Genomic DNA, 18,976 nt, shown 5'->3' on the forward strand with positions numbered 1-18,976 from the left:
TGTATGGAACAGTTGATGCAGTTTCACAGTAATCTAACACAATGTCATCAACGCGTTGTTCTTATAGAAAAAATTAAAACACAACGTCTTTCTGCTGCTCGTTGGATAATATATTCAAGAGATAAAGAAGTAATGTCCTATAAGTGTGGAAACGATGTAACAAAAACATCTATGATTGGAATTTATCTCGTACAAATCGATCCTGGCTGTGAGGTCATCCTCGGCGATCTCCGGTTATTTTATTTTCAACATATATTGGAAAAATTTGAATACAAGATGACACCCATTATTAATTTACCTGAGATAAAGAATAAAAATATATCTATTTCTGCCGAGCCGATCGATATTAAAGGAATAAATTTGGATGATATAAAATATCTTTCTGCGGTTTTCAAGATAAATAGTTTAAGTGAAAGTGAAAGTGAAATAGAATCTGTAATAAAAGTGAATAGTGTCAGTTTAGGGACCCTAATTATATACTTAATATTACTTGTTTTGTGCTTAATTTTAATTTCAAAAAAGTTAAAAGATAAATTCTTAAGTAAGGGTCGAAACCTTCAGAATCCAGATGCCTCTGACGGTTTCGAACTTAAGGGGGGAGGAGTTATGTTAGCTCAAAGCATGAAGACAATAGAAGTAAATGCTTAATCAGCAGAATGTAAGTCATTGTGTCATTCTATGCTTTGGGATCATATGTCTTGGGAAATGATTTTGTAAAAAGGAAACAACATTCGACTAGAGCATAAACCTCTGTTCGGTCGTGTCAATTTTAATTATAATTAAATATTTTAAAACTCAAATATTATATTTTTTTTTTAAAAAGTCTGTCTTGCTCTCGTAAACTTGTCTAGGTTATCAATTCGTCTGTATTTTTTTTTTTTTATATGTTTGTTACCTCATAACTTTTCACTGGATTTTGATATTTTTTTTTTGTTTGAAAGGTAGTGCTTCCCGTGGGGCCCCATTTTAATTTTATCCTGTTACGATGATGGTATCCCTATGAAAACGATATAAGTCTTAAATGTGCATTATGTATGTGCGCGATAAATAGGTGAATAACTCAAAATTGTGCCAACCAATTTTAATGATTCTTTTTTTATTATAAAGGATATACTTCAAGGGTACTATGGTGAAAGTTTGGTAAGGTTCTGAACATATGATCCATGACAAAGTAACGGTACGGAAGGGAACGGAACAATTCTAAGGAGCACGTTAGCGATACTCGGCCGAATCTTTTAGAAACAAAAATTTTGACAAATAAAACCGACTTCAAAAGAGAAAAAAAAATAATATGCTCTAAAAAGTAAAAAATAATTGCTTATTATTCTACAACTTAATAATCAAGTAACTTATTCTCCTTACCAATATGTAGGTACGTTCTGTGTTTCCACGCAAGGAGATAAGTATGTACCTACCCACTTTAAATCTAACTTAACACAAACCTATGAATAACAAACAATGATCACAATATTTTTTAGATTTATACTATGTAAAATGAAATTAAAAATATTTAGACTATTTAAAAGTCAGCAAAGTTATTACGATAATATATAATATATTAAATAGTAAAAATAGTAAAAAATAGTTAAAATTATTGTTATTTTTGGAGGCGGTGTCAGCCAAGGTAGGTTTGTAAATATATGATATACTCCAAATTTGTAAATCTGGTCTATCGATAAATACACTTCTTCTTGATGTTTTTTTAAACCCTATACGTACATAGTGGTCCTATATAATGACAGAAAATTGGAATCAAAATTGAGTGTTTAAGCAAACATGTCTACCGTCAGGTATTACAATTCATGAACTTTTCTCCTAATTCAAGACAAAGAAAAGTCATTCAGATTTACTATTACATTCCCTATTGAACGTTTTGTTTGTTTTGGCAGAGTATGAATTTTGTTTGTGATTTATTTATTTACAATTGAATTTTTCTTTTGTCTTACATCCAGATGTCCGATACACCTGCATCGAATTGTTAACAAAAAAAATATTCGCAATCGTACACTATTGTACAATATTTCTTTTATGTTTGTCGGCGCATCCGCCTCTTATCACGTGATCTGTCAAACATCAATATACATAACGAACACCGAGGACTGGAGGGGCGGCCATGGGGTGAAAAGCGACAGTGAGTCTTGGTTCGTCGCAAAGTGCGCACGCATTCACGTGCTCGGTGGACGTTAAGTTCTGATTCAAAGCTAGCTATAATTATTATAAGATTGTCTAAATTAAATTGTGGTACCGTCTCCTTACCCGATAATCCACGCCTACTCGAAGATGACCGATAATTACGTTGATGCTGAAAAGGCTTTATGTTTAAGAAAAGGGTTGTCATAATTGACCGTATAACAATAAGCAATAAAAACACAGATGTTGGTAATTATTAAATTATATGGCGACCTTTAAGATTTACACTGATGACAAAGAACAATTACTTTTTATGATAGTGAATATATATTATCTATTTGTTTGGGAGGGGGGAGCTCTTAAAAGGACGTGTCGGGCACGCCCGTAACTAGGACCAGGTGACGGCGTACAATCGTGTTATGTGCAGTATTCGTTTTAACGAAGGAAAAATATATTTTTTGGATGCTCCAGGTGGAACTGGAAAGACTTTTATTACTAATCTCATATTAGCAAAAGTAAAGTCTCAGGGAAAAATAGCCTTGGCAGTTGCGTCGTCAGGAATTGCGGCAACTTTATTAGCAGGTGGACGCACAGCTAATTCCACTTTTAAACTGCCTCTAACTGTTTCTTTACAAAAAGATACCGTGTGCTCTATTCGCAAAAATGGCCCTCTGGGTAAAGTTTTACAAGGCGTTTCTTTAATTATCTGGGACGAATGTACCATGATCCATAGAGCTCATGTAGAGGCTCTAGATAGAACTCTCAGAGATATTAGAAGTTGTGATAAAATTATGGGCGGGATTACCGTTGTTTTCTGGGGATTTTCGACAAACTTTACCGGTAATTTTAAGAGGAACTAGAGCAGACATTGTAAGGTCTTGCCTTAAAAGTTCACCGTTATGGAAATTTGTCCATACCTTAAAACTATCTACGAATATGAGAGCACATTTGGGGGGAGGAAGTACAAATTTTCCTTCAAAGTTACTTTTAATAGGAGATGGAAAAGTACCTCATTCTGAAAATAAAATTGAAATTGATCGCGATTTAGGAGAAAAAGTGACTAGCATAGAGGATTTAATATCAAAAGTTTACCCTAATATCGTCGAAATAGAAAATAAAGATTACCAATGGATGTGTCAAAGGGCAATATTGGCGGCGAGAAATAGTAGCGTTGACGAAATTAACGACCTAATTTTAACTAAACTTCCAGGCGATATAACTACCTACACATCTATTGATAATGTAATGGATCAAGAAGATGCTGTCCATTACCCACAAGAGTTTCTCAATTCTTTAAACCCGAGCGGCCTTCCACCACATTCCCTGAAGTTAAAAATAGGTGCTGCGATAATTTTACTCAGAAATCTTAAACCATCAAATTTATGTAACGGGACCCGCCTTCAAGTAAAATTTCTTCGGAATAACGTGATCGTTGCAACAGTTTTGACTGGTCCGGCAGTTGGTCAAACAGTGCTTATACCTCGCATCCCAATGATTCCAAATGATTTACCTTTTAATTTTAAAAGAATTCAATTTCCCATTAAGTTATCTTTTGCCGTAACCATTAATAAATCACAGGGCCAAACATTTAAACACGTAGGAATCGATTTACGTCAAGACTGCTTTTCACACGGCCAACTATATGTCGCGTTGTCAAGATCGGGTTGCGGGCAAAATCAGTATGTTCTTCTACCACAAGAAAATAAAACTAAAAATATAATCTACGCTAAAGTACTGTAAAACATATTATTAAATCTTATTGACGATTATAATAACAAAAACCAACGTGAGCAATCAAACGATAATCATGATAGTGTTTCCGACAACTACGCGAACGAAGTCGCGGGCACAGCTAGTACTAATATATAAAGCGGAAGAGTTTGTTTGTTTGTTTGTTTGTTTAAACGCGCTAATCTCAGGAACTACTGGTCCGATTTGAAAAATTCTTTTTTTGTTGAATAGTCCATTTATAGAGGAAGGCTTTAGACTATATAACATTACGCTGCGACCAATAGGAGCGCAGCGACAGTGAGAAATGTTGCAAAAACGGGGAAAATTATTCACATTTATGGACTTTCGATGCGTGCGCAGCATAAACGTTTTAAGTTACTCAAAAAATGTGTATGAATAATATATTCCTCTTTTAATAATAAAAAAAAAGTCCGTGACACTATATGTCTATTTGTTAAGAGTGTGCTAGCAGGCGGGGCGCGGCGGCGGATGAGGGGGAGGCGGGTCAGCCCCGCCGCCGCGCTCGCCACTCTCACCCGCGGGTGTAGTTCTGCGAAGTAGCAATGCACATAACGACTTAAAAAATTTAACATTCTTAATAGTTAAATTATTTATCAAAATTAGGTTTTGTTATCAGCTTATTTGCTCATTATTTTTTATCGTTTAAAATCGATTACATTTAAATCATAATCTGCTGTAGTTTTAACTTACGATATAAGATAAAATTTCAATGAACATTCCTTCGTACTTTGCAAGTAAACAATTCAAACGTTTCACGGTATAAATAAGGTATAAAAATTACATTACACACGTAAAAAAGTTCAAAATGGCGAGCGATACTTTCACCGATGCAGATTAATCATCACTGAGAAAATAAATTATGCAAATAAGCAAATAGGTGAATATCGATTAAAATGACTACACAAATAAATTAGTAGTTCAATATTTCAAGTAATTTCTATTACGTTCAAGCATATTCAACACGGTTCTACTATAATCACCTTATGAAATAATAACACCAAAGGAGAAACAATCTAAACTTCTTATTGTTCAGTTTGTTTATCTTATTACGTTTAAGTTAATATTGTTTGTTTTCAACCGACTTCAAAAAGGAGGAGGTAGTTATGTTAGCTCAAAGCATGAAGACAATAGAAGTAAATGCTTAATCAGCAGAATGTAAGTCATTGTGTCATTCTATGCTTTGGGATCATATGTCTTGGGAAATGATTTTGTAAAAAGGAAACAACATTCGACTAGAGCATAAACCTCTGTTCGGTCGTGTCAATTTTAATTATAATTAAATATTTTAAAACTCAAATATTATATATTTTTTTTAAAAAGTCTGTCTTGCTCTCGTAAACTTGTCTGGCGCAGCCGGTAGGATTGTTTCATATAAATTACAGCCTTCATCTTAATTAATTTTCGTCAAAATCCGTGAATAGTTAGGATTTTGAAGGTCTGTAAGAAACAATCCAGAACCAAAGAAATAAGACAGTGAGTGAGGAGTCCAGGCGAAGACGATGCTGGCGACCGGTTGGTGAGTAAAACTTTTCACCTTCCTTTGCCTTTTGTTATTTTGGGATAAGACTTCTCCTAATATAACGTTTTCTGGTTTTCTTATATAATTTTATTTAAGGATTTGAATTTGTATTGTGAGTGAATTTGTCTTAACGAAAGTTTAATGAAATATATATAATAAGTAAAAAAATCATTTAGTTATATTGTTTAAAAAATAAATATATATATTGCTAGTTTAAGTTAGTGTGTAATAATTTTAATTAAATTTTTTTTTATAAAATCGAAATGGATCATATAACTCTGATCCCTAACGAAATTTTAAAATTAATTCCACTTTTTGGTGGCGATAAACGCCAATTAAACTTATTCATAAGAAAATGCGAATATGTAATAAGTAAGTTTCAAGGCAGTGATGCACAAAATATATACATTATGCATAGCATCACTAGTCGCTTAGTAGATACGGCCGCGTCGCTTATTAGCGAGCGCGAGGATATTATATCATGGGATGAATTTAAAGATTTGTTAATTCAACACTTTGGAGACCCGCGAAGTGAAGAGTGTATTGCCATAGAATTAGAAAATTTAAAAATAAATTCGGGAGAAAGTTACCTCGATTTTTGCAATAGAATTCAGTCGGTACGTTTAATTCTTTTATCAAAAGTCAATCAAATATTAAACGAAGATATTAAGCAGAGTAAAATAATTATTTATAATAATACGTCACTAAATGTATTTTTATACAATTTACCAGAGAATATTGTCAGAATAGTTAGATTAAAATCGCCGACAACATTAGAGAGTGCGTTAAATATTGTGTTGGAGGAGGTGAACTTTCGCGAACAATACAATCAACGAAGTAAAGTGTCAAATTCAAAGGTCAATAACTCTTTTAATCAACCAACATATTTTAAGCCTAATAATAATTTTAATTTTTCTAATAAACCGAATTTATCTATGCCGAATTACCCTTTTAACCAACAACACCAATTTAAATTCGGAATACCGCACGTAAACCAAAGACAGCATATGCATATGCCTACAGGTTTTAGACAAAATTTATCTCCATATAGATTCGGAATTGCTAAAGGACCACAAATACCACCACCAAGAATTAATCCTCAATATGGACACCGACCTATGCAACAGTTAGGTTACCGTCCACCTTTTAATAGTAATAATTATAGACCTCAAACACAGTTTGGTTATAGGCCTAACTTACATCAAGACGGAACAGGACAAAATGACGTATCTATGAGAACCGTAGTGCAAAATAAACCGACTTTCCCTATTAATGAGACTTATGCATATGACTACAATTACTATGACAATGAAAATTATTACGACCCTGACCCCTACATTTCAGAAAATGAGTCCTATGAAAATAACTATAATGACATAACATATTACAATGAAGAAACAGACGAAAACACTACCAAACAAAGTTCTAGTGACCTTGATAATGAAAATAAGGTAGAAAATTTTTCAATAGTAGGCTCAAATCTACAGAATCGATAGAGTTAAATTGCGAAAAACACCTAAAACTACCATATATATATATCCCAGAAATAGATGCGAAATTTATGATAGATACTGGAAGTACGCGTTCTTTCATTAGCCCTGAAAAGGCATATTACTATTTCAACAATTTTATTTCATATGAACCATTTGAAGTTATAAGTACGCATGCTACCAGCACTCATAATGAAACTATTAACATTCCTTTAATGCCAACGTTCAATAGTAATCATTTTCAAAAATTTTATGTGTATGATGTAGATGTAAAATATGATGGATTGATTGGTAACGACCTCTTAAAACAGTTAGGAGCAGTTATCGACTTAAAAAATAAAATATTGAAAACAAATTCATCAAGGATTCCTATAATATATAATGACGAAGAATATATTCTTGAACTTCCACCGCGTTCTGAATTAAGAGTATCCTTACCAACAAATCAGCATTCCGGTGATGCAATAATTAATTTTACTGAATTTTGTAAGGGCGTGAGAATGCCAGGTGCGATAGTAAAATGTGTGAATGGTTATGCAAAAACAGTTATTCAAAATACCTTAAACGAATCTTTGACATTGACTATTAAATCCCCATTCGAGGTATCAAAGTATGAAAATATCGAGTGCAAGGTCAATTGTATGAAAAATGAAAGAGAATTCGGAGAAAATCAATTACTATTAAAAAATCTAAATAAGTTAAGGTTAGATCACATGAACGAAGAAGAGAAAAATAAAATATTTTCCCTTTGTAAAGAATATAAAGATATTTTCTATTGCGACCAATTACCTTTGACATTTACGAATGACGTTAAACATTTTATAAGAACGCGCAATGAGGATCCTATATATATTAAGCCCTATAGACAAGCCCCTATACAAACGGAAGAGATCAAAAGACAGGTAGAGACCCTTTTAGATAATAACGTAATTCAGGAATCTTACTCGCCATGGAGTGCACCCGTTCATCTTGTTCCCAAGAAAATGGATGCCTCTGGGGAAGTAAAATATAGGATGGTTGTAGATTACCGACGACTGAATGAAATAACTATTGACGACAAATACCCTCTTCCGAATATTACAGACTTATTTGATAAGTTAGGTAAAAGCGTGTATTTTTCTACGTTAGACTTAGCTAGTGGATATCACCAAATAGAGATTAACGAATCTGACAGACAAAAAACCGCTTTTAGTACTCAATCAGGACATTTTGAGTTCTTAAGAATGCCATTTGGTTTAAAAACCGCCCCAGCGACGTTTCAAAAGGCGATGGATAACGTTCTCAAAGGTTTACAGGGTATACATTGCATGGTATACCTTGACGATATAATTATATTTTCAGCTAGCTTAGAAGAACATATTAAAAGCCTTAGAATAGTTTTTGACAGATTACGTACTACAAATTTAAAGGTACAACTTGATAAATCAGAATTCCTACGAAAAGAAGTCCTTTACTTAGGACATACAATTACCAAGGACGGGCTAAAACCTAACAATGATAAGATAAAAGCAGTATTAGATTTCCCAGTACCGAAAACTACGACAGAAATTAAAAGTTTTCTTGGATTAATAGGATATTACAGACGCTTTATAAAAGACTTTGCTAGAGTTACACAGCCTCTGACGTCATGTTTAAAAAAACGTAATAAAATAATAATAGATGACAAGTATTTGGAAGCATTCCAAAAATGTAAGGAATTATTGACAAATGCACCCCTTTTGCAATATCCTGATTTTGAAAAACCCTTTGTACTTACTACAGATGCATCCGCCATAGCTTTAGGCGCAGTACTATCTCAAGGCCCTATAGGTAGTGACCATCCTATTGCTTATGCCAGTAGAACACTTAGTGACTCTGAGTCACGTTATAGTACAATTGAGCGTGAGCTATTAGCAATAGTTTGGGCGATAAAACATTTCCGACCATACTTATATGGCCGAAAGTTTACAATTTACACTGATCACCGTCCATTAGCTTGGTTATATTCTCTTAAGGAGCCAAATAGTAAGTTAACCCGTTGGCGGTTACGTTTACAAGAGTATGATTTTGAAGTAATTTATAAGAAAGGTAAACAAAATACAAATGCAGATGCTCTTTCCCGTATAAAATTAAATGCAATAGAATCAGACGACAATACTTCTATAGCAGTAAATGTCGATGAAAAGGAAACTCTTCTTCAAGACCACTTACAAGACGTAACTAATCAAATTCTAGAATTAACCGGGAGACGTAATACAGATGACTCTAGAACTGTTACTGTAACTGACTCTGAGGCGACCATATCAGTTTGTTCTGAAGATTTAACTGAAATCGAACCTCAAAACCAAAACACTTCCAATTCTAGCTCTACGGAGACTGTCCATTCGAATGTAGAATGTGATACTTCTGGTATTCCAATTTTACATGAAGCTATCGATACTAAACCCAATCAAATATTAGTTTTTTCATGGCTTAAAAACGAACTTCGAGTTAAAGACTTATCAAGACCAAAACAGAAAATAATTGAGGTTTTCTTACCATTAAATAACTTTGAATTAATAAAACAATTTCTTAAAGAATATATCCGCCCCAAAATTAAATACTTTATATATTTCAATCATTCAGAACATAGGAGAGATTTTGCTAAAACAATAATTTCCTTATTTAAAAAAGATACTGTAGACATTAAAGAATGTACCGAACGCATAATTTTTGTTAAAGACGAGGCTGAACAAAAAGCAATAGTAATAAAATACCATCAGGGAAAAACTTGTCACCGCGGTATAAAAGAAACAATGACTAGGATTAAACGAAATTATTTTTGGCATAATATGCAGGAAACCATTACGGCATTAATAAACGCATGTGAACTCTGTCGTAAAATGAAATATGATAGGAGACCTATTAACCCCGTACTTCAATTAACCCAAACACAAGATGCCCCGTTTCAGGAAATATTTATAGATTTATTTAACATTGAAGGAAAGTATTATTTAACATTAGTAGACGCTTTTATTAAACTTGGTCAAGCAATAGAAGTCAGTAGCAGATCCACCCCAGAAGTAGTTCGCGCGTTAATTAAATACTTTTCTTATTACGGTGTACCTAAAAAGATAACTTCTGATCCAGGTACAGAGTTTAATAATGAGTTAATGAGAGAATTAGCTGAAATGTACAAGATTGAACTACATATCACTACTCCTAATAACCCAAATTCTACAGGTATTGTAGAAAGGTTTCACTCTACGTTAATAGAGATATATAGATTAGCCAAATACGAACATAAGTTCACGGACGCTGCTTCCGTCATGACTTACTCTATCATGGCATACAACCACACTATTCATAGTGCCACTGGTTTAACGCCTTTCGAAGTAGTATTTGGTCATACCGATTCTAGTAATGTATTTGATGTCGATTTCCAAAAATTTTATATACAACAATTACTTAAAGATCATATAAAACGCACAAAATACCTATATCAATATATTTCCAATAAGATATACGAAAATAAAGATAAAGAAAGAAAAAGGAGAGGTGGTGAACAAGAAATAGATTTAAGCGTTGATAAAACTATATTTGCGAAAGTAGTTAACACGAGAAAAAGTAAGGATAAGCCTCCTTATCAAAAGGCAATTGTTAGAGGAGAAACTTCCCGTAATGTAGTACCCGTAACTATTAGAGAGCGACAAACTAAAGTCCCGCTTAAAAATATAAAACGACCTCCACAGGTGGTGCGTAATCGCCCTGGCGATGATGAAGAACACCCAATCCCTTCGACTTCAAAAGATTGAAGGTAATCCGGGCCTATTACCCGTCAAACAGGGCCAGGCTTATAAACAGGAAAATAAATGGGTTATTATTAAAATAATAGATTTAAGTTCCATATTTGCCGATTTAGAGTTTAATATAAATAGATATAGTGATTTTAATAAGTTAATTAATACAGACACGCCGTATATGCACGAATTTAGTAACACGAAAATACAAGTAGAATACTTAAAAGATATAACTATAGAAAAGGTAAAACAAATTATACCAACTAAAAGATTTCGTAGAGGTTTGCTTAACCCATTGGGTTCTGTTATAAAATCAATAACTGGTAACTTAGATCACGAAGACGCGCTTCGCTATGATCATTTTATTAATAAATTTAATGGCAAACAAAATTTACTTGATAACAAAATTACACTGGTTTCCAAAATGTTGGAGTATTCTATTAATAGTACAGAAATTTTATATAACAATTCTTTAATCATTAACGAACGTTTAAAACGCGTAGAACTAATGTTGAAGGACATAGCAACCAAAGAAGAAAATGCAGTATATTCCACTTATATTTTGAGTATGTATAGCATGTTCATTAATAACTTCCGTTCAATATATATAACGCTCGAGGAGATGGAAACAGCCTTAGCTTTTAGTAAAGTTTCTGTGCTACATCAATCTATAATTAATACAACAGAATTGTTTTACATATTAACTTCCATAGAAAAATATCATAGTTTAATGTATCCTGTAACTGAAAGTAATATGATTAAGATAGAACGAACATTGTGTGTTAAAGCGTATGTAAAAGGAAACCAGATTACATTTATTATGGAAGTCCCTCTCACAGATAGTAGTATATTTCATTATTATAAAATGTATTCATTACCTATTTTGGATCAAGTTAAAAACGAAACTTTTATTATTATTCCCGAATATCCCTTCCTTATGGTGAAAGGTTCAAAATACTTGCCGGTCGCGTCTCCGTGTCAAGAAATTCTCAGCGATAACCAGTACATATGCACTGAACATAATATCGTACCCTACTCAGCGATAACGTGTATGGAACAGTTGATGCAGTTTCACAGTAATCTAACACAATGTCATCAACGCGTTGTTCTTATAGAAAAAATTAAAACACAACGTCTTTCTGCTGCTCGTTGGATAATATATTCAAGAGATAAAGAAGTAATGTCCTATAAGTGTGGAAACGATGTAACAAAAACATCTATGATTGGAATTTATCTCGTACAAATCGATCCTGGCTGTGAGGTCATCCTCGGCGATCTCCGGTTATTTTATTTTCAACATATATTGGAAAAATTTGAATACAAGATGACACCCATTATTAATTTACCTGAGATAAAGAATAAAAATATATCTATTTCTGCCGAGCCGATCGATATTAAAGGAATAAATTTGGATGATATAAAATATCTTTCTGCGGTTTTCAAGATAAATAGTTTAAGTGAAAGTGAAAGTGAAATAGAATCTGTAATAAAAGTGAATAGTGTCAGTTTAGGGACCCTAATTATATACTTAATATTACTTGTTTTGTGCTTAATTTTAATTTCAAAAAAGTTAAAAGATAAATTCTTAAGTAAGGGTCGAAACCTTCAGAATCCAGATGCCTCTGACGGTTTCGAACTTAAGGGGGGAGGAGTTATGTTAGCTCAAAGCATGAAGACAATAGAAGTAAATGCTTAATCAGCAGAATGTAAGTCATTGTGTCATTCTATGCTTTGGGATCATATGTCTTGGGAAATGATTTTGTAAAAAGGAAACAACATTCGACTAGAGCATAAACCTCTGTTCGGTCGTGTCAATTTTAATTATAATTAAATATTTTAAAACTCAAATATTATATTTTTTTTTTAAAAAGTCTGTCTTGCTCTCGTAAACTTGTCTAGGTTATCAATTCGTCTGTATTTTTTTTTTTTTATATGTTTGTTACCTCATAACTTTTCACTGGATTTTGATATTTTTTTTTTGTTTGAAAGGTAGTGCTTCCCGTGGGGCCCCATTTTAATTTTATCCTGTTACGATGATGGTATCCCTATGAAAACGATATAAGTCTTAAATGTGCATTATGTATGTGCGCGATAAATAGATGAATAACTCAAAATTGTGCCAACCAATTTTAATGATTCTTTTTTTATTATAAAGGATATACTTCAAGGGTACTATGGTGAAAGTTTGGTAAGGTTCTGAACATATGATCCATGACAAAGTAACGGTACGGAAGGGAACGGAACAATTCTAAGGAGCACGTTAGCGATACTCGGCCGAATCTTTTAGAAACAAAAATTTTGACAAATAAAACCGACTTCAAAAGAGAAAAAAAAATAATATGCTCTAAAAAGTAAAAAATAATTGCTTATTATTCTACAACTTAATAATCAAGTAACTTATTCTCCTTACCAATATGTAGGTACGTTCTGTGTTTCCACGCAAGGAGATAAGTATGTACCTACCCACTTTAAATCTAACTTAACACAAACCTATGAATAACAAACAATGATCACAATATTTTTTAGATTTATACTATGTAAAATGAAATTAAAAATATTTAGACTATTTAAAAGTCAGCAAAGTTATTACGATAATATATAATATATTAAATAGTAAAAATAGTAAAAAATAGTTAAAATTATTGTTATTTTTGGAGGCGGTGTCAGCCAAGGTAGGTTTGTAAATATATGATATACTCCAAATTTGTAAATCTGGTCTATCGATAAATACACTTCTTCTTGATGTTTTTTTAAACCCTATACGTACATAGTGGTCCTATATAATGACAGAAAATTGGAATCAAAATTGAGTGTTTAAGCAAACATGTCTACCGTCAGGTATTACAATTCATGAACTTTTCTCCTAATTCAAGACAAAGAAAAGTCATTCAGATTTACTATTACATTCCCTATTGAACGTTTTGTTTGTTTTGGCAGAGTATGAATTTTGTTTGTGATTTATTTATTTACAATTGAATTTTTCTTTTGTCTTACATCCAGATGTCCGATACACCTGCATCGAATTGTTAACAAAAAAAATATTCGCAATCGTACACTATTGTACAATATTTCTTTTATGTTTGTCGGCGCATCCGCCTCTTATCACGTGATCTGTCAAACATCAATATACATAACGAACACCGAGGACTGGAGGGGCGGCCATGGGGTGAAAAGCGACAGTGAGTCTTGGTTCGTCGCAAAGTGCGCACGCATTCACGTGCTCGGTGGACGTTAAGTTCTGATTCAAAGCTAGCTATAATTATTATAAGATTGTCTAAATTAAATTGTGGTACCGTCTCCTTACCCGATAATCCACGCCTACTCGAAGATGACCGATAATTACGTTGATGCTGAAAAGGCTTTATGTTTAAGAAAAGGGTTGTCATAATTGACCGTATAACAATAAGCAATAAAAACACAGATGTTGGTAATTATTAAATTATATGGCGACCTTTAAGATTTACACTGATGACAAAGAACAATTACTTTTTATGATAGTGAATATATATTATCTATTTGTTTGGGAGGGGGGAGCTCTTAAAAGGACGTGTCGGGCACGCCCGTAACTAGGACCAGGTGACGGCGTACAATCGTGTTATGTGCAGTATTCGTTTTAACGAAGGAAAAATATATTTTTTGGATGCTCCAGGTGGAACTGGAAAGACTTTTATTACTAATCTCATATTAGCAAAAGTAAAGTCTCAGGGAAAAATAGCCTTGGCAGTTGCGTCGTCAGGAATTGCGGCAACTTTATTAGCAGGTGGACGCACAGCTAATTCCACTTTTAAACTGCCTCTAACTGTTTCTTTACAAAAAGATACCGTGTGCTCTATTCGCAAAAATGGCCCTCTGGGTAAAGTTTTACAAGGCGTTTCTTTAATTATCTGGGACGAATGTACCATGATCCATAGAGCTCATGTAGAGGCTCTAGATAGAACTCTCAGAGATATTAGAAGTTGTGATAAAATTATGGGCGGGATTACCGTTGTTTTCTGGGGATTTTCGACAAACTTTACCGGTAATTTTAAGAGGAACTAGAGCAGACATTGTAAGGTCTTGCCTTAAAAGTTCACCGTTATGGAAATTTGTCCATACCTTAAAACTATCTACGAATATGAGAGCACATTTGGGGGGAGGAAGTACAAATTTTCCTTCAAAGTTACTTTTAATAGGAGATGGAAAAGTACCTCATTCTGAAAATAAAATTGAAATTGATCGCGATTTAGGAGAAAAAGTGACTAGCATAGAGGATTTAATATCAAAAGTTTACCCTAATATCGTCGAAATAGAAAATAAAGATTACCAATGGATGTGTCAAAGGGCAATATTGGCGGCGAGAAATAGTAGCGTTGACGAAATTAACGACCTAATTTTAACTAAACTTCCAGGCGATATAACTACCTACACATCTATTGATAATGTAATGGATCAAGAAGATGCTGTCCATTACCCACAAGAGTTTCTCAATTCTTTAAACCCGAGCGGCCTTCCACCACATTCCCTGAAGTTAAAAATAGGTGCTGCGATAATTTTACTCAGAAATCTTAAACCATCAAATTTATGTAACGGGACCCGCCTTCAAGTAAAATTTCTTCGGAATAACGTGATCGTTGCAACAGTTTTGACTGGTCCGGCAGTTGGTCAAACAGTGCTTATACCTCGCATCCCAATGATTCCAAATGATTTACCTTTTAATTTTAAAAGAATTCAATTTCCCATTAAGTTATCTTTTGCCGTAACCATTAATAAATCACAGGGCCAAACATTTAAACACGTAGGAATCGATTTACGTCAAGACTGCTTTTCACACGGCCAACTATATGTCGCGTTGTCAAGATCGGGTTGCGGGCAAAATCAGTATGTTCTTCTACCACAAGAAAATAAAACTAAAAATATAATCTACGCTAAAGTACTGTAAAACATATTATTAAATCTTATTGACGATTATAATAACAAAAACCAACGTGAGCAATCAAACGATAATATGTGGCGCTCCTAAAATTAAATAAAATACACGAAGGACCACTTGTTGGGACGTAATAAAAGTCCATAGACTGGTTAATATATTTTAATTTAGGAGCAAGACCACGTATCACTATTACAATTTTAAATGTTGAAAATGTAGGAGAAGAGAGCGAGTGTGGCCTGTCGGGGCCTTATATACTCGGGCCCCCATCACTGCAGACACGACGTCACACTCGCCCATTGGCTGCCGAGCGCAAGTCTGCGACCGATGCGTTAGTCGCAACAGGGTTTAATTGAATTTTGCTCCTTATTAACATTCTCACTGGTACTTTGGATTCGTTTTTCATTTACGGATAGCCTACATAACTTGACAACCGGCCGTATAATGAAACCATTTTTAGTTTTAAGCGTCACGACTCTTACGTAGCCGTCGCTTCCAGGGTGTAATTCTACTACGCAACCTAAGGCCCATTTTCCTGGCGGGAGATTGTCATCCTTAATAATTCGTCTAATTTTCATCCCTCTAATTGATTGAGAAGTATGGTGAACTCTTCGAATGTGAGATTTTGTTCACCAACAACCCTTTTCAGATGGTGTTTCAAGGATCTAACCGCAACCTCCCACAGTCCTCCTGCGGATGGCCAAGATGGGCAATTATGGTGCCATTCTATACCCATATCTACAATCTCTGACTTAAATTCTTGATTTTCTTGAATCTCTATCAGCTGCTGTTTTAATACGTTATTGGCCCCAATGAAATTCTTTCCTTGGTCACTATACATGTGGCCTGGAACGCCTCTTCTGGCTATCATCCTGCGCAAGGCCGCAAGGAAAGCAGACGTTGATAAATCCGAGACGGGTTCCAATTGTACAGCCTTGGTTGCCATACACACAAACACTGCTATGTATCCCTTAGTGATCTTAATACCACGGTCCTTGCTGGATTGTACGTTTACGTGTCCCGTATAATCAACACCACAATGAAAGAATGGCCCCGAAAGGTTCGTGCGCGATGGGGGTAAGTCTCCCATCATCTGTTGATTAAGGACAGGATTCTCTCTTCTGCACTTAACGCACAAACGAATTCGTTTTTTTGTAGCATTATTGCCGCCGATGAGCCAGTATTTTCGCCGAATAAATGCTGTTGTTAATCGCACACCTCCATGGCAAGTGAGCTCATGCGCTTGGTCGATGATGAGTTCCGCTAATCTCGTGGTACAGGGGATGATGGGAGGGTGCTTCATCTCGGGATCGATGTTCGCATGCTTGAGCCTGCCGCCGACTCGTAAGATGTCGTTATGATCTATAAAAGGGTTAAAACTAAATATTTTGCTTTCCTTACTAACACTTTTTCCTTGCTTTAAACGGTATATTTCTTGAAAAAAGCTTTCAATTTGACAATTTTTTATTATTAAATTCATAGCCTTATTTAACTCTTGTATACTTAAATAACCTTGCTTTTTTTTTGTAGTGAATCTTAATATCTACTCTTACAGCTTTAGTTAGCGAGCTTTGCTTTTCGATGACTTGCTTAATAATTTCGCTTCCGCTTAATACGACATTAACTTGTTTATTATATTTCATGTCCTCATTTATACTGTAATTTTGTTTATCTTCCCTTTCATATTTGTTAGTAGGTAGCCAGGTAGGTCCTTGCCACCATAAGGTATGCTCCAGAAGTTGAGGAGCCGTGAGGCCTCGGCTTGCGCAGTCAGCTGGGTTCTCTTTGGATGCTACATATCGCCAACAGTCAGCCGGCATCGACTGTGTGACTTGTTTCACTCGGTTTGCGACAAAAGGCTTCCATCTGTCGCCCGGACCATTTAGCCAGCCCAGTACCACCATCGAGTCTACCCAACCATAAACCTTGACCTTGTAGTATACGAGGCATTTCTTAATTTTCGCCATCAATTTAGACAGTAAGACTGCGCCACATAGTTCTAAGCGGGGCAGTGAACATATTTTACTAAGGGGGACTAGTTTTGTTTTTCCTGCTACTAAGATTATTGAAGAACTGTTATGTCGATTTATCTTACAAAAAATGAACTTCAGGGAATGTGGTGGAAGGCCGTTCGGGTTTAAAGAATTGAGAAACTCTTGTGGGTAATGGACTGCATCTTCTTGATCCATTACATTATCAATAGATGTGTAGGTAGTTATATCGCCTGGAAGTTTGGTTAAAATTAGGTCGTTAATTTCGTCAACGCTACTATTTCTCGCCGCCAATATTTCCCTTTGACACATCCATTGGTAATCTTTATTTTCTATTTCGACGATATTAGGGTAAACTTTTGATATTAAATCCTCTATGCTAGTCACTTTTTCTCCTAAATCGCGATCAATTTCAATTTTATTTTCAGAATGAGGTACTTTTCCATCTCCTATTAAAAGTAACTTTGAAGGAAAATTTGTACTTCCTCCCCCCAAATGTGCTCTCATATTCGTAGATAGTTTTAAGGTATGGACAAATTTCCATAACGGTGAACTTTTAAGGCAAGACCTTACAATGTCTGCTCTAGTTCCTCTTAAAATTACCGGTAAAGTTTGTCGAAAATCCCCAGAAAACATAACGGTAATCCCACCCATAATTTTATCACAACTTCTAATATCTCTGAGAGTTCTATCTAGAGCCTCTATATGAGCTCTATGGATCATGGTACATTCGTCCCAGATAATTAAAGAAACGCCTTGTAAAACTTTACCCAGAGGGCCATTTTTGCGAATAGAGCACACGCTATCTTTTTGTAAAGAAACAGTTAGAGGCAGTTTAAAAGTGGAATTAGCTGTGCGTCCACCTGCTAATAAAGTTGCCGCAATTCCTGACGACGCAACTGCCAAGGCTATTTTTCCCTGAGACTTTACTTTTGCTAATATGAGATTAGTAATAAAAGTCTTTCCAGTTCCACCTGGAGCATCCAAAAAATATATTTTTCCTTCGTTAAAACGAATACTGCACATAACACGATTGTACGCCGTCACCTGGTCCTGGTTACGGGCGTGCCCGACACGTCCTTTTAAGAGCTCCCCCCTCCCAAACAAATAGATAATATATATTCACTATCATAAAAAGTTATTGTTCTTTGTCATCAGTGTAAATCTTAAAGGTCGCCATATAATTTAATAATTACCAACATCTGTGTTTTTATTGCTTATTGTTATACGGTCAATTATGACAACCCTTTTCTTAAACATAAAGCCTTTTCAGCATCAACGTAATTATCTGTCATCTTCGAGTAGGCGTGGATTATCGGGTAAGGAGACGGTACCATAATTTAATTTAGACAATCTTATAATAATTATAGCTAGCTTTGAATCAGAACTTAACGTCCACCGAGCACGTGAATGCGTGCGCACTTTGCGAC

The 18,976-nt window shown here is 34.6% G+C and overlaps 1 protein-coding gene across 1 annotated transcript; it reads right to left on the reverse strand.

Moving 5' to 3' along the window:
* Positions 1-16,129: 16,129 nt before the first annotated feature.
* On the reverse strand, positions 16,130-17,505 carry LOC135194591 (uncharacterized). Its single transcript, XM_064220202.1, has 2 exons — positions 17,388-17,505; positions 16,130-16,917 (listed from the first exon to the last, which is right to left on the reverse strand). Exons 1-2 carry the CDS (start codon positions 17,503-17,505, stop codon positions 16,130-16,132), a joined length of 906 nt encoding a protein of 301 aa, XP_064076272.1.
* Between the last annotated feature and the right edge of the window lie 1,471 nt (positions 17,506-18,976).

The sequence above is a fragment of the Vanessa tameamea genome, chromosome W, assembly GCF_037043105.1.
Source record: "Vanessa tameamea isolate UH-Manoa-2023 chromosome W, ilVanTame1 primary haplotype, whole genome shotgun sequence".
NCBI lineage: Eukaryota > Metazoa > Arthropoda > Insecta > Lepidoptera > Nymphalidae > Vanessa > Vanessa tameamea.

Excerpts from the sequence above, each read along its gene's own strand:
- LOC135194591 (XM_064220202.1), bottom strand. The coding sequence starts at position 17,505 with ATGCCTCGTATACTACAAGGTCAAGGTTTATGGTTGGGTAGACTCGAT. Across the intron at positions 16,918-17,387 it reads TCGCAAACCGAGTGAAACAA|ATCATAACGACATCTTACGA; the intron begins GTCACACAGTCG and ends ACCCTTTTATAG.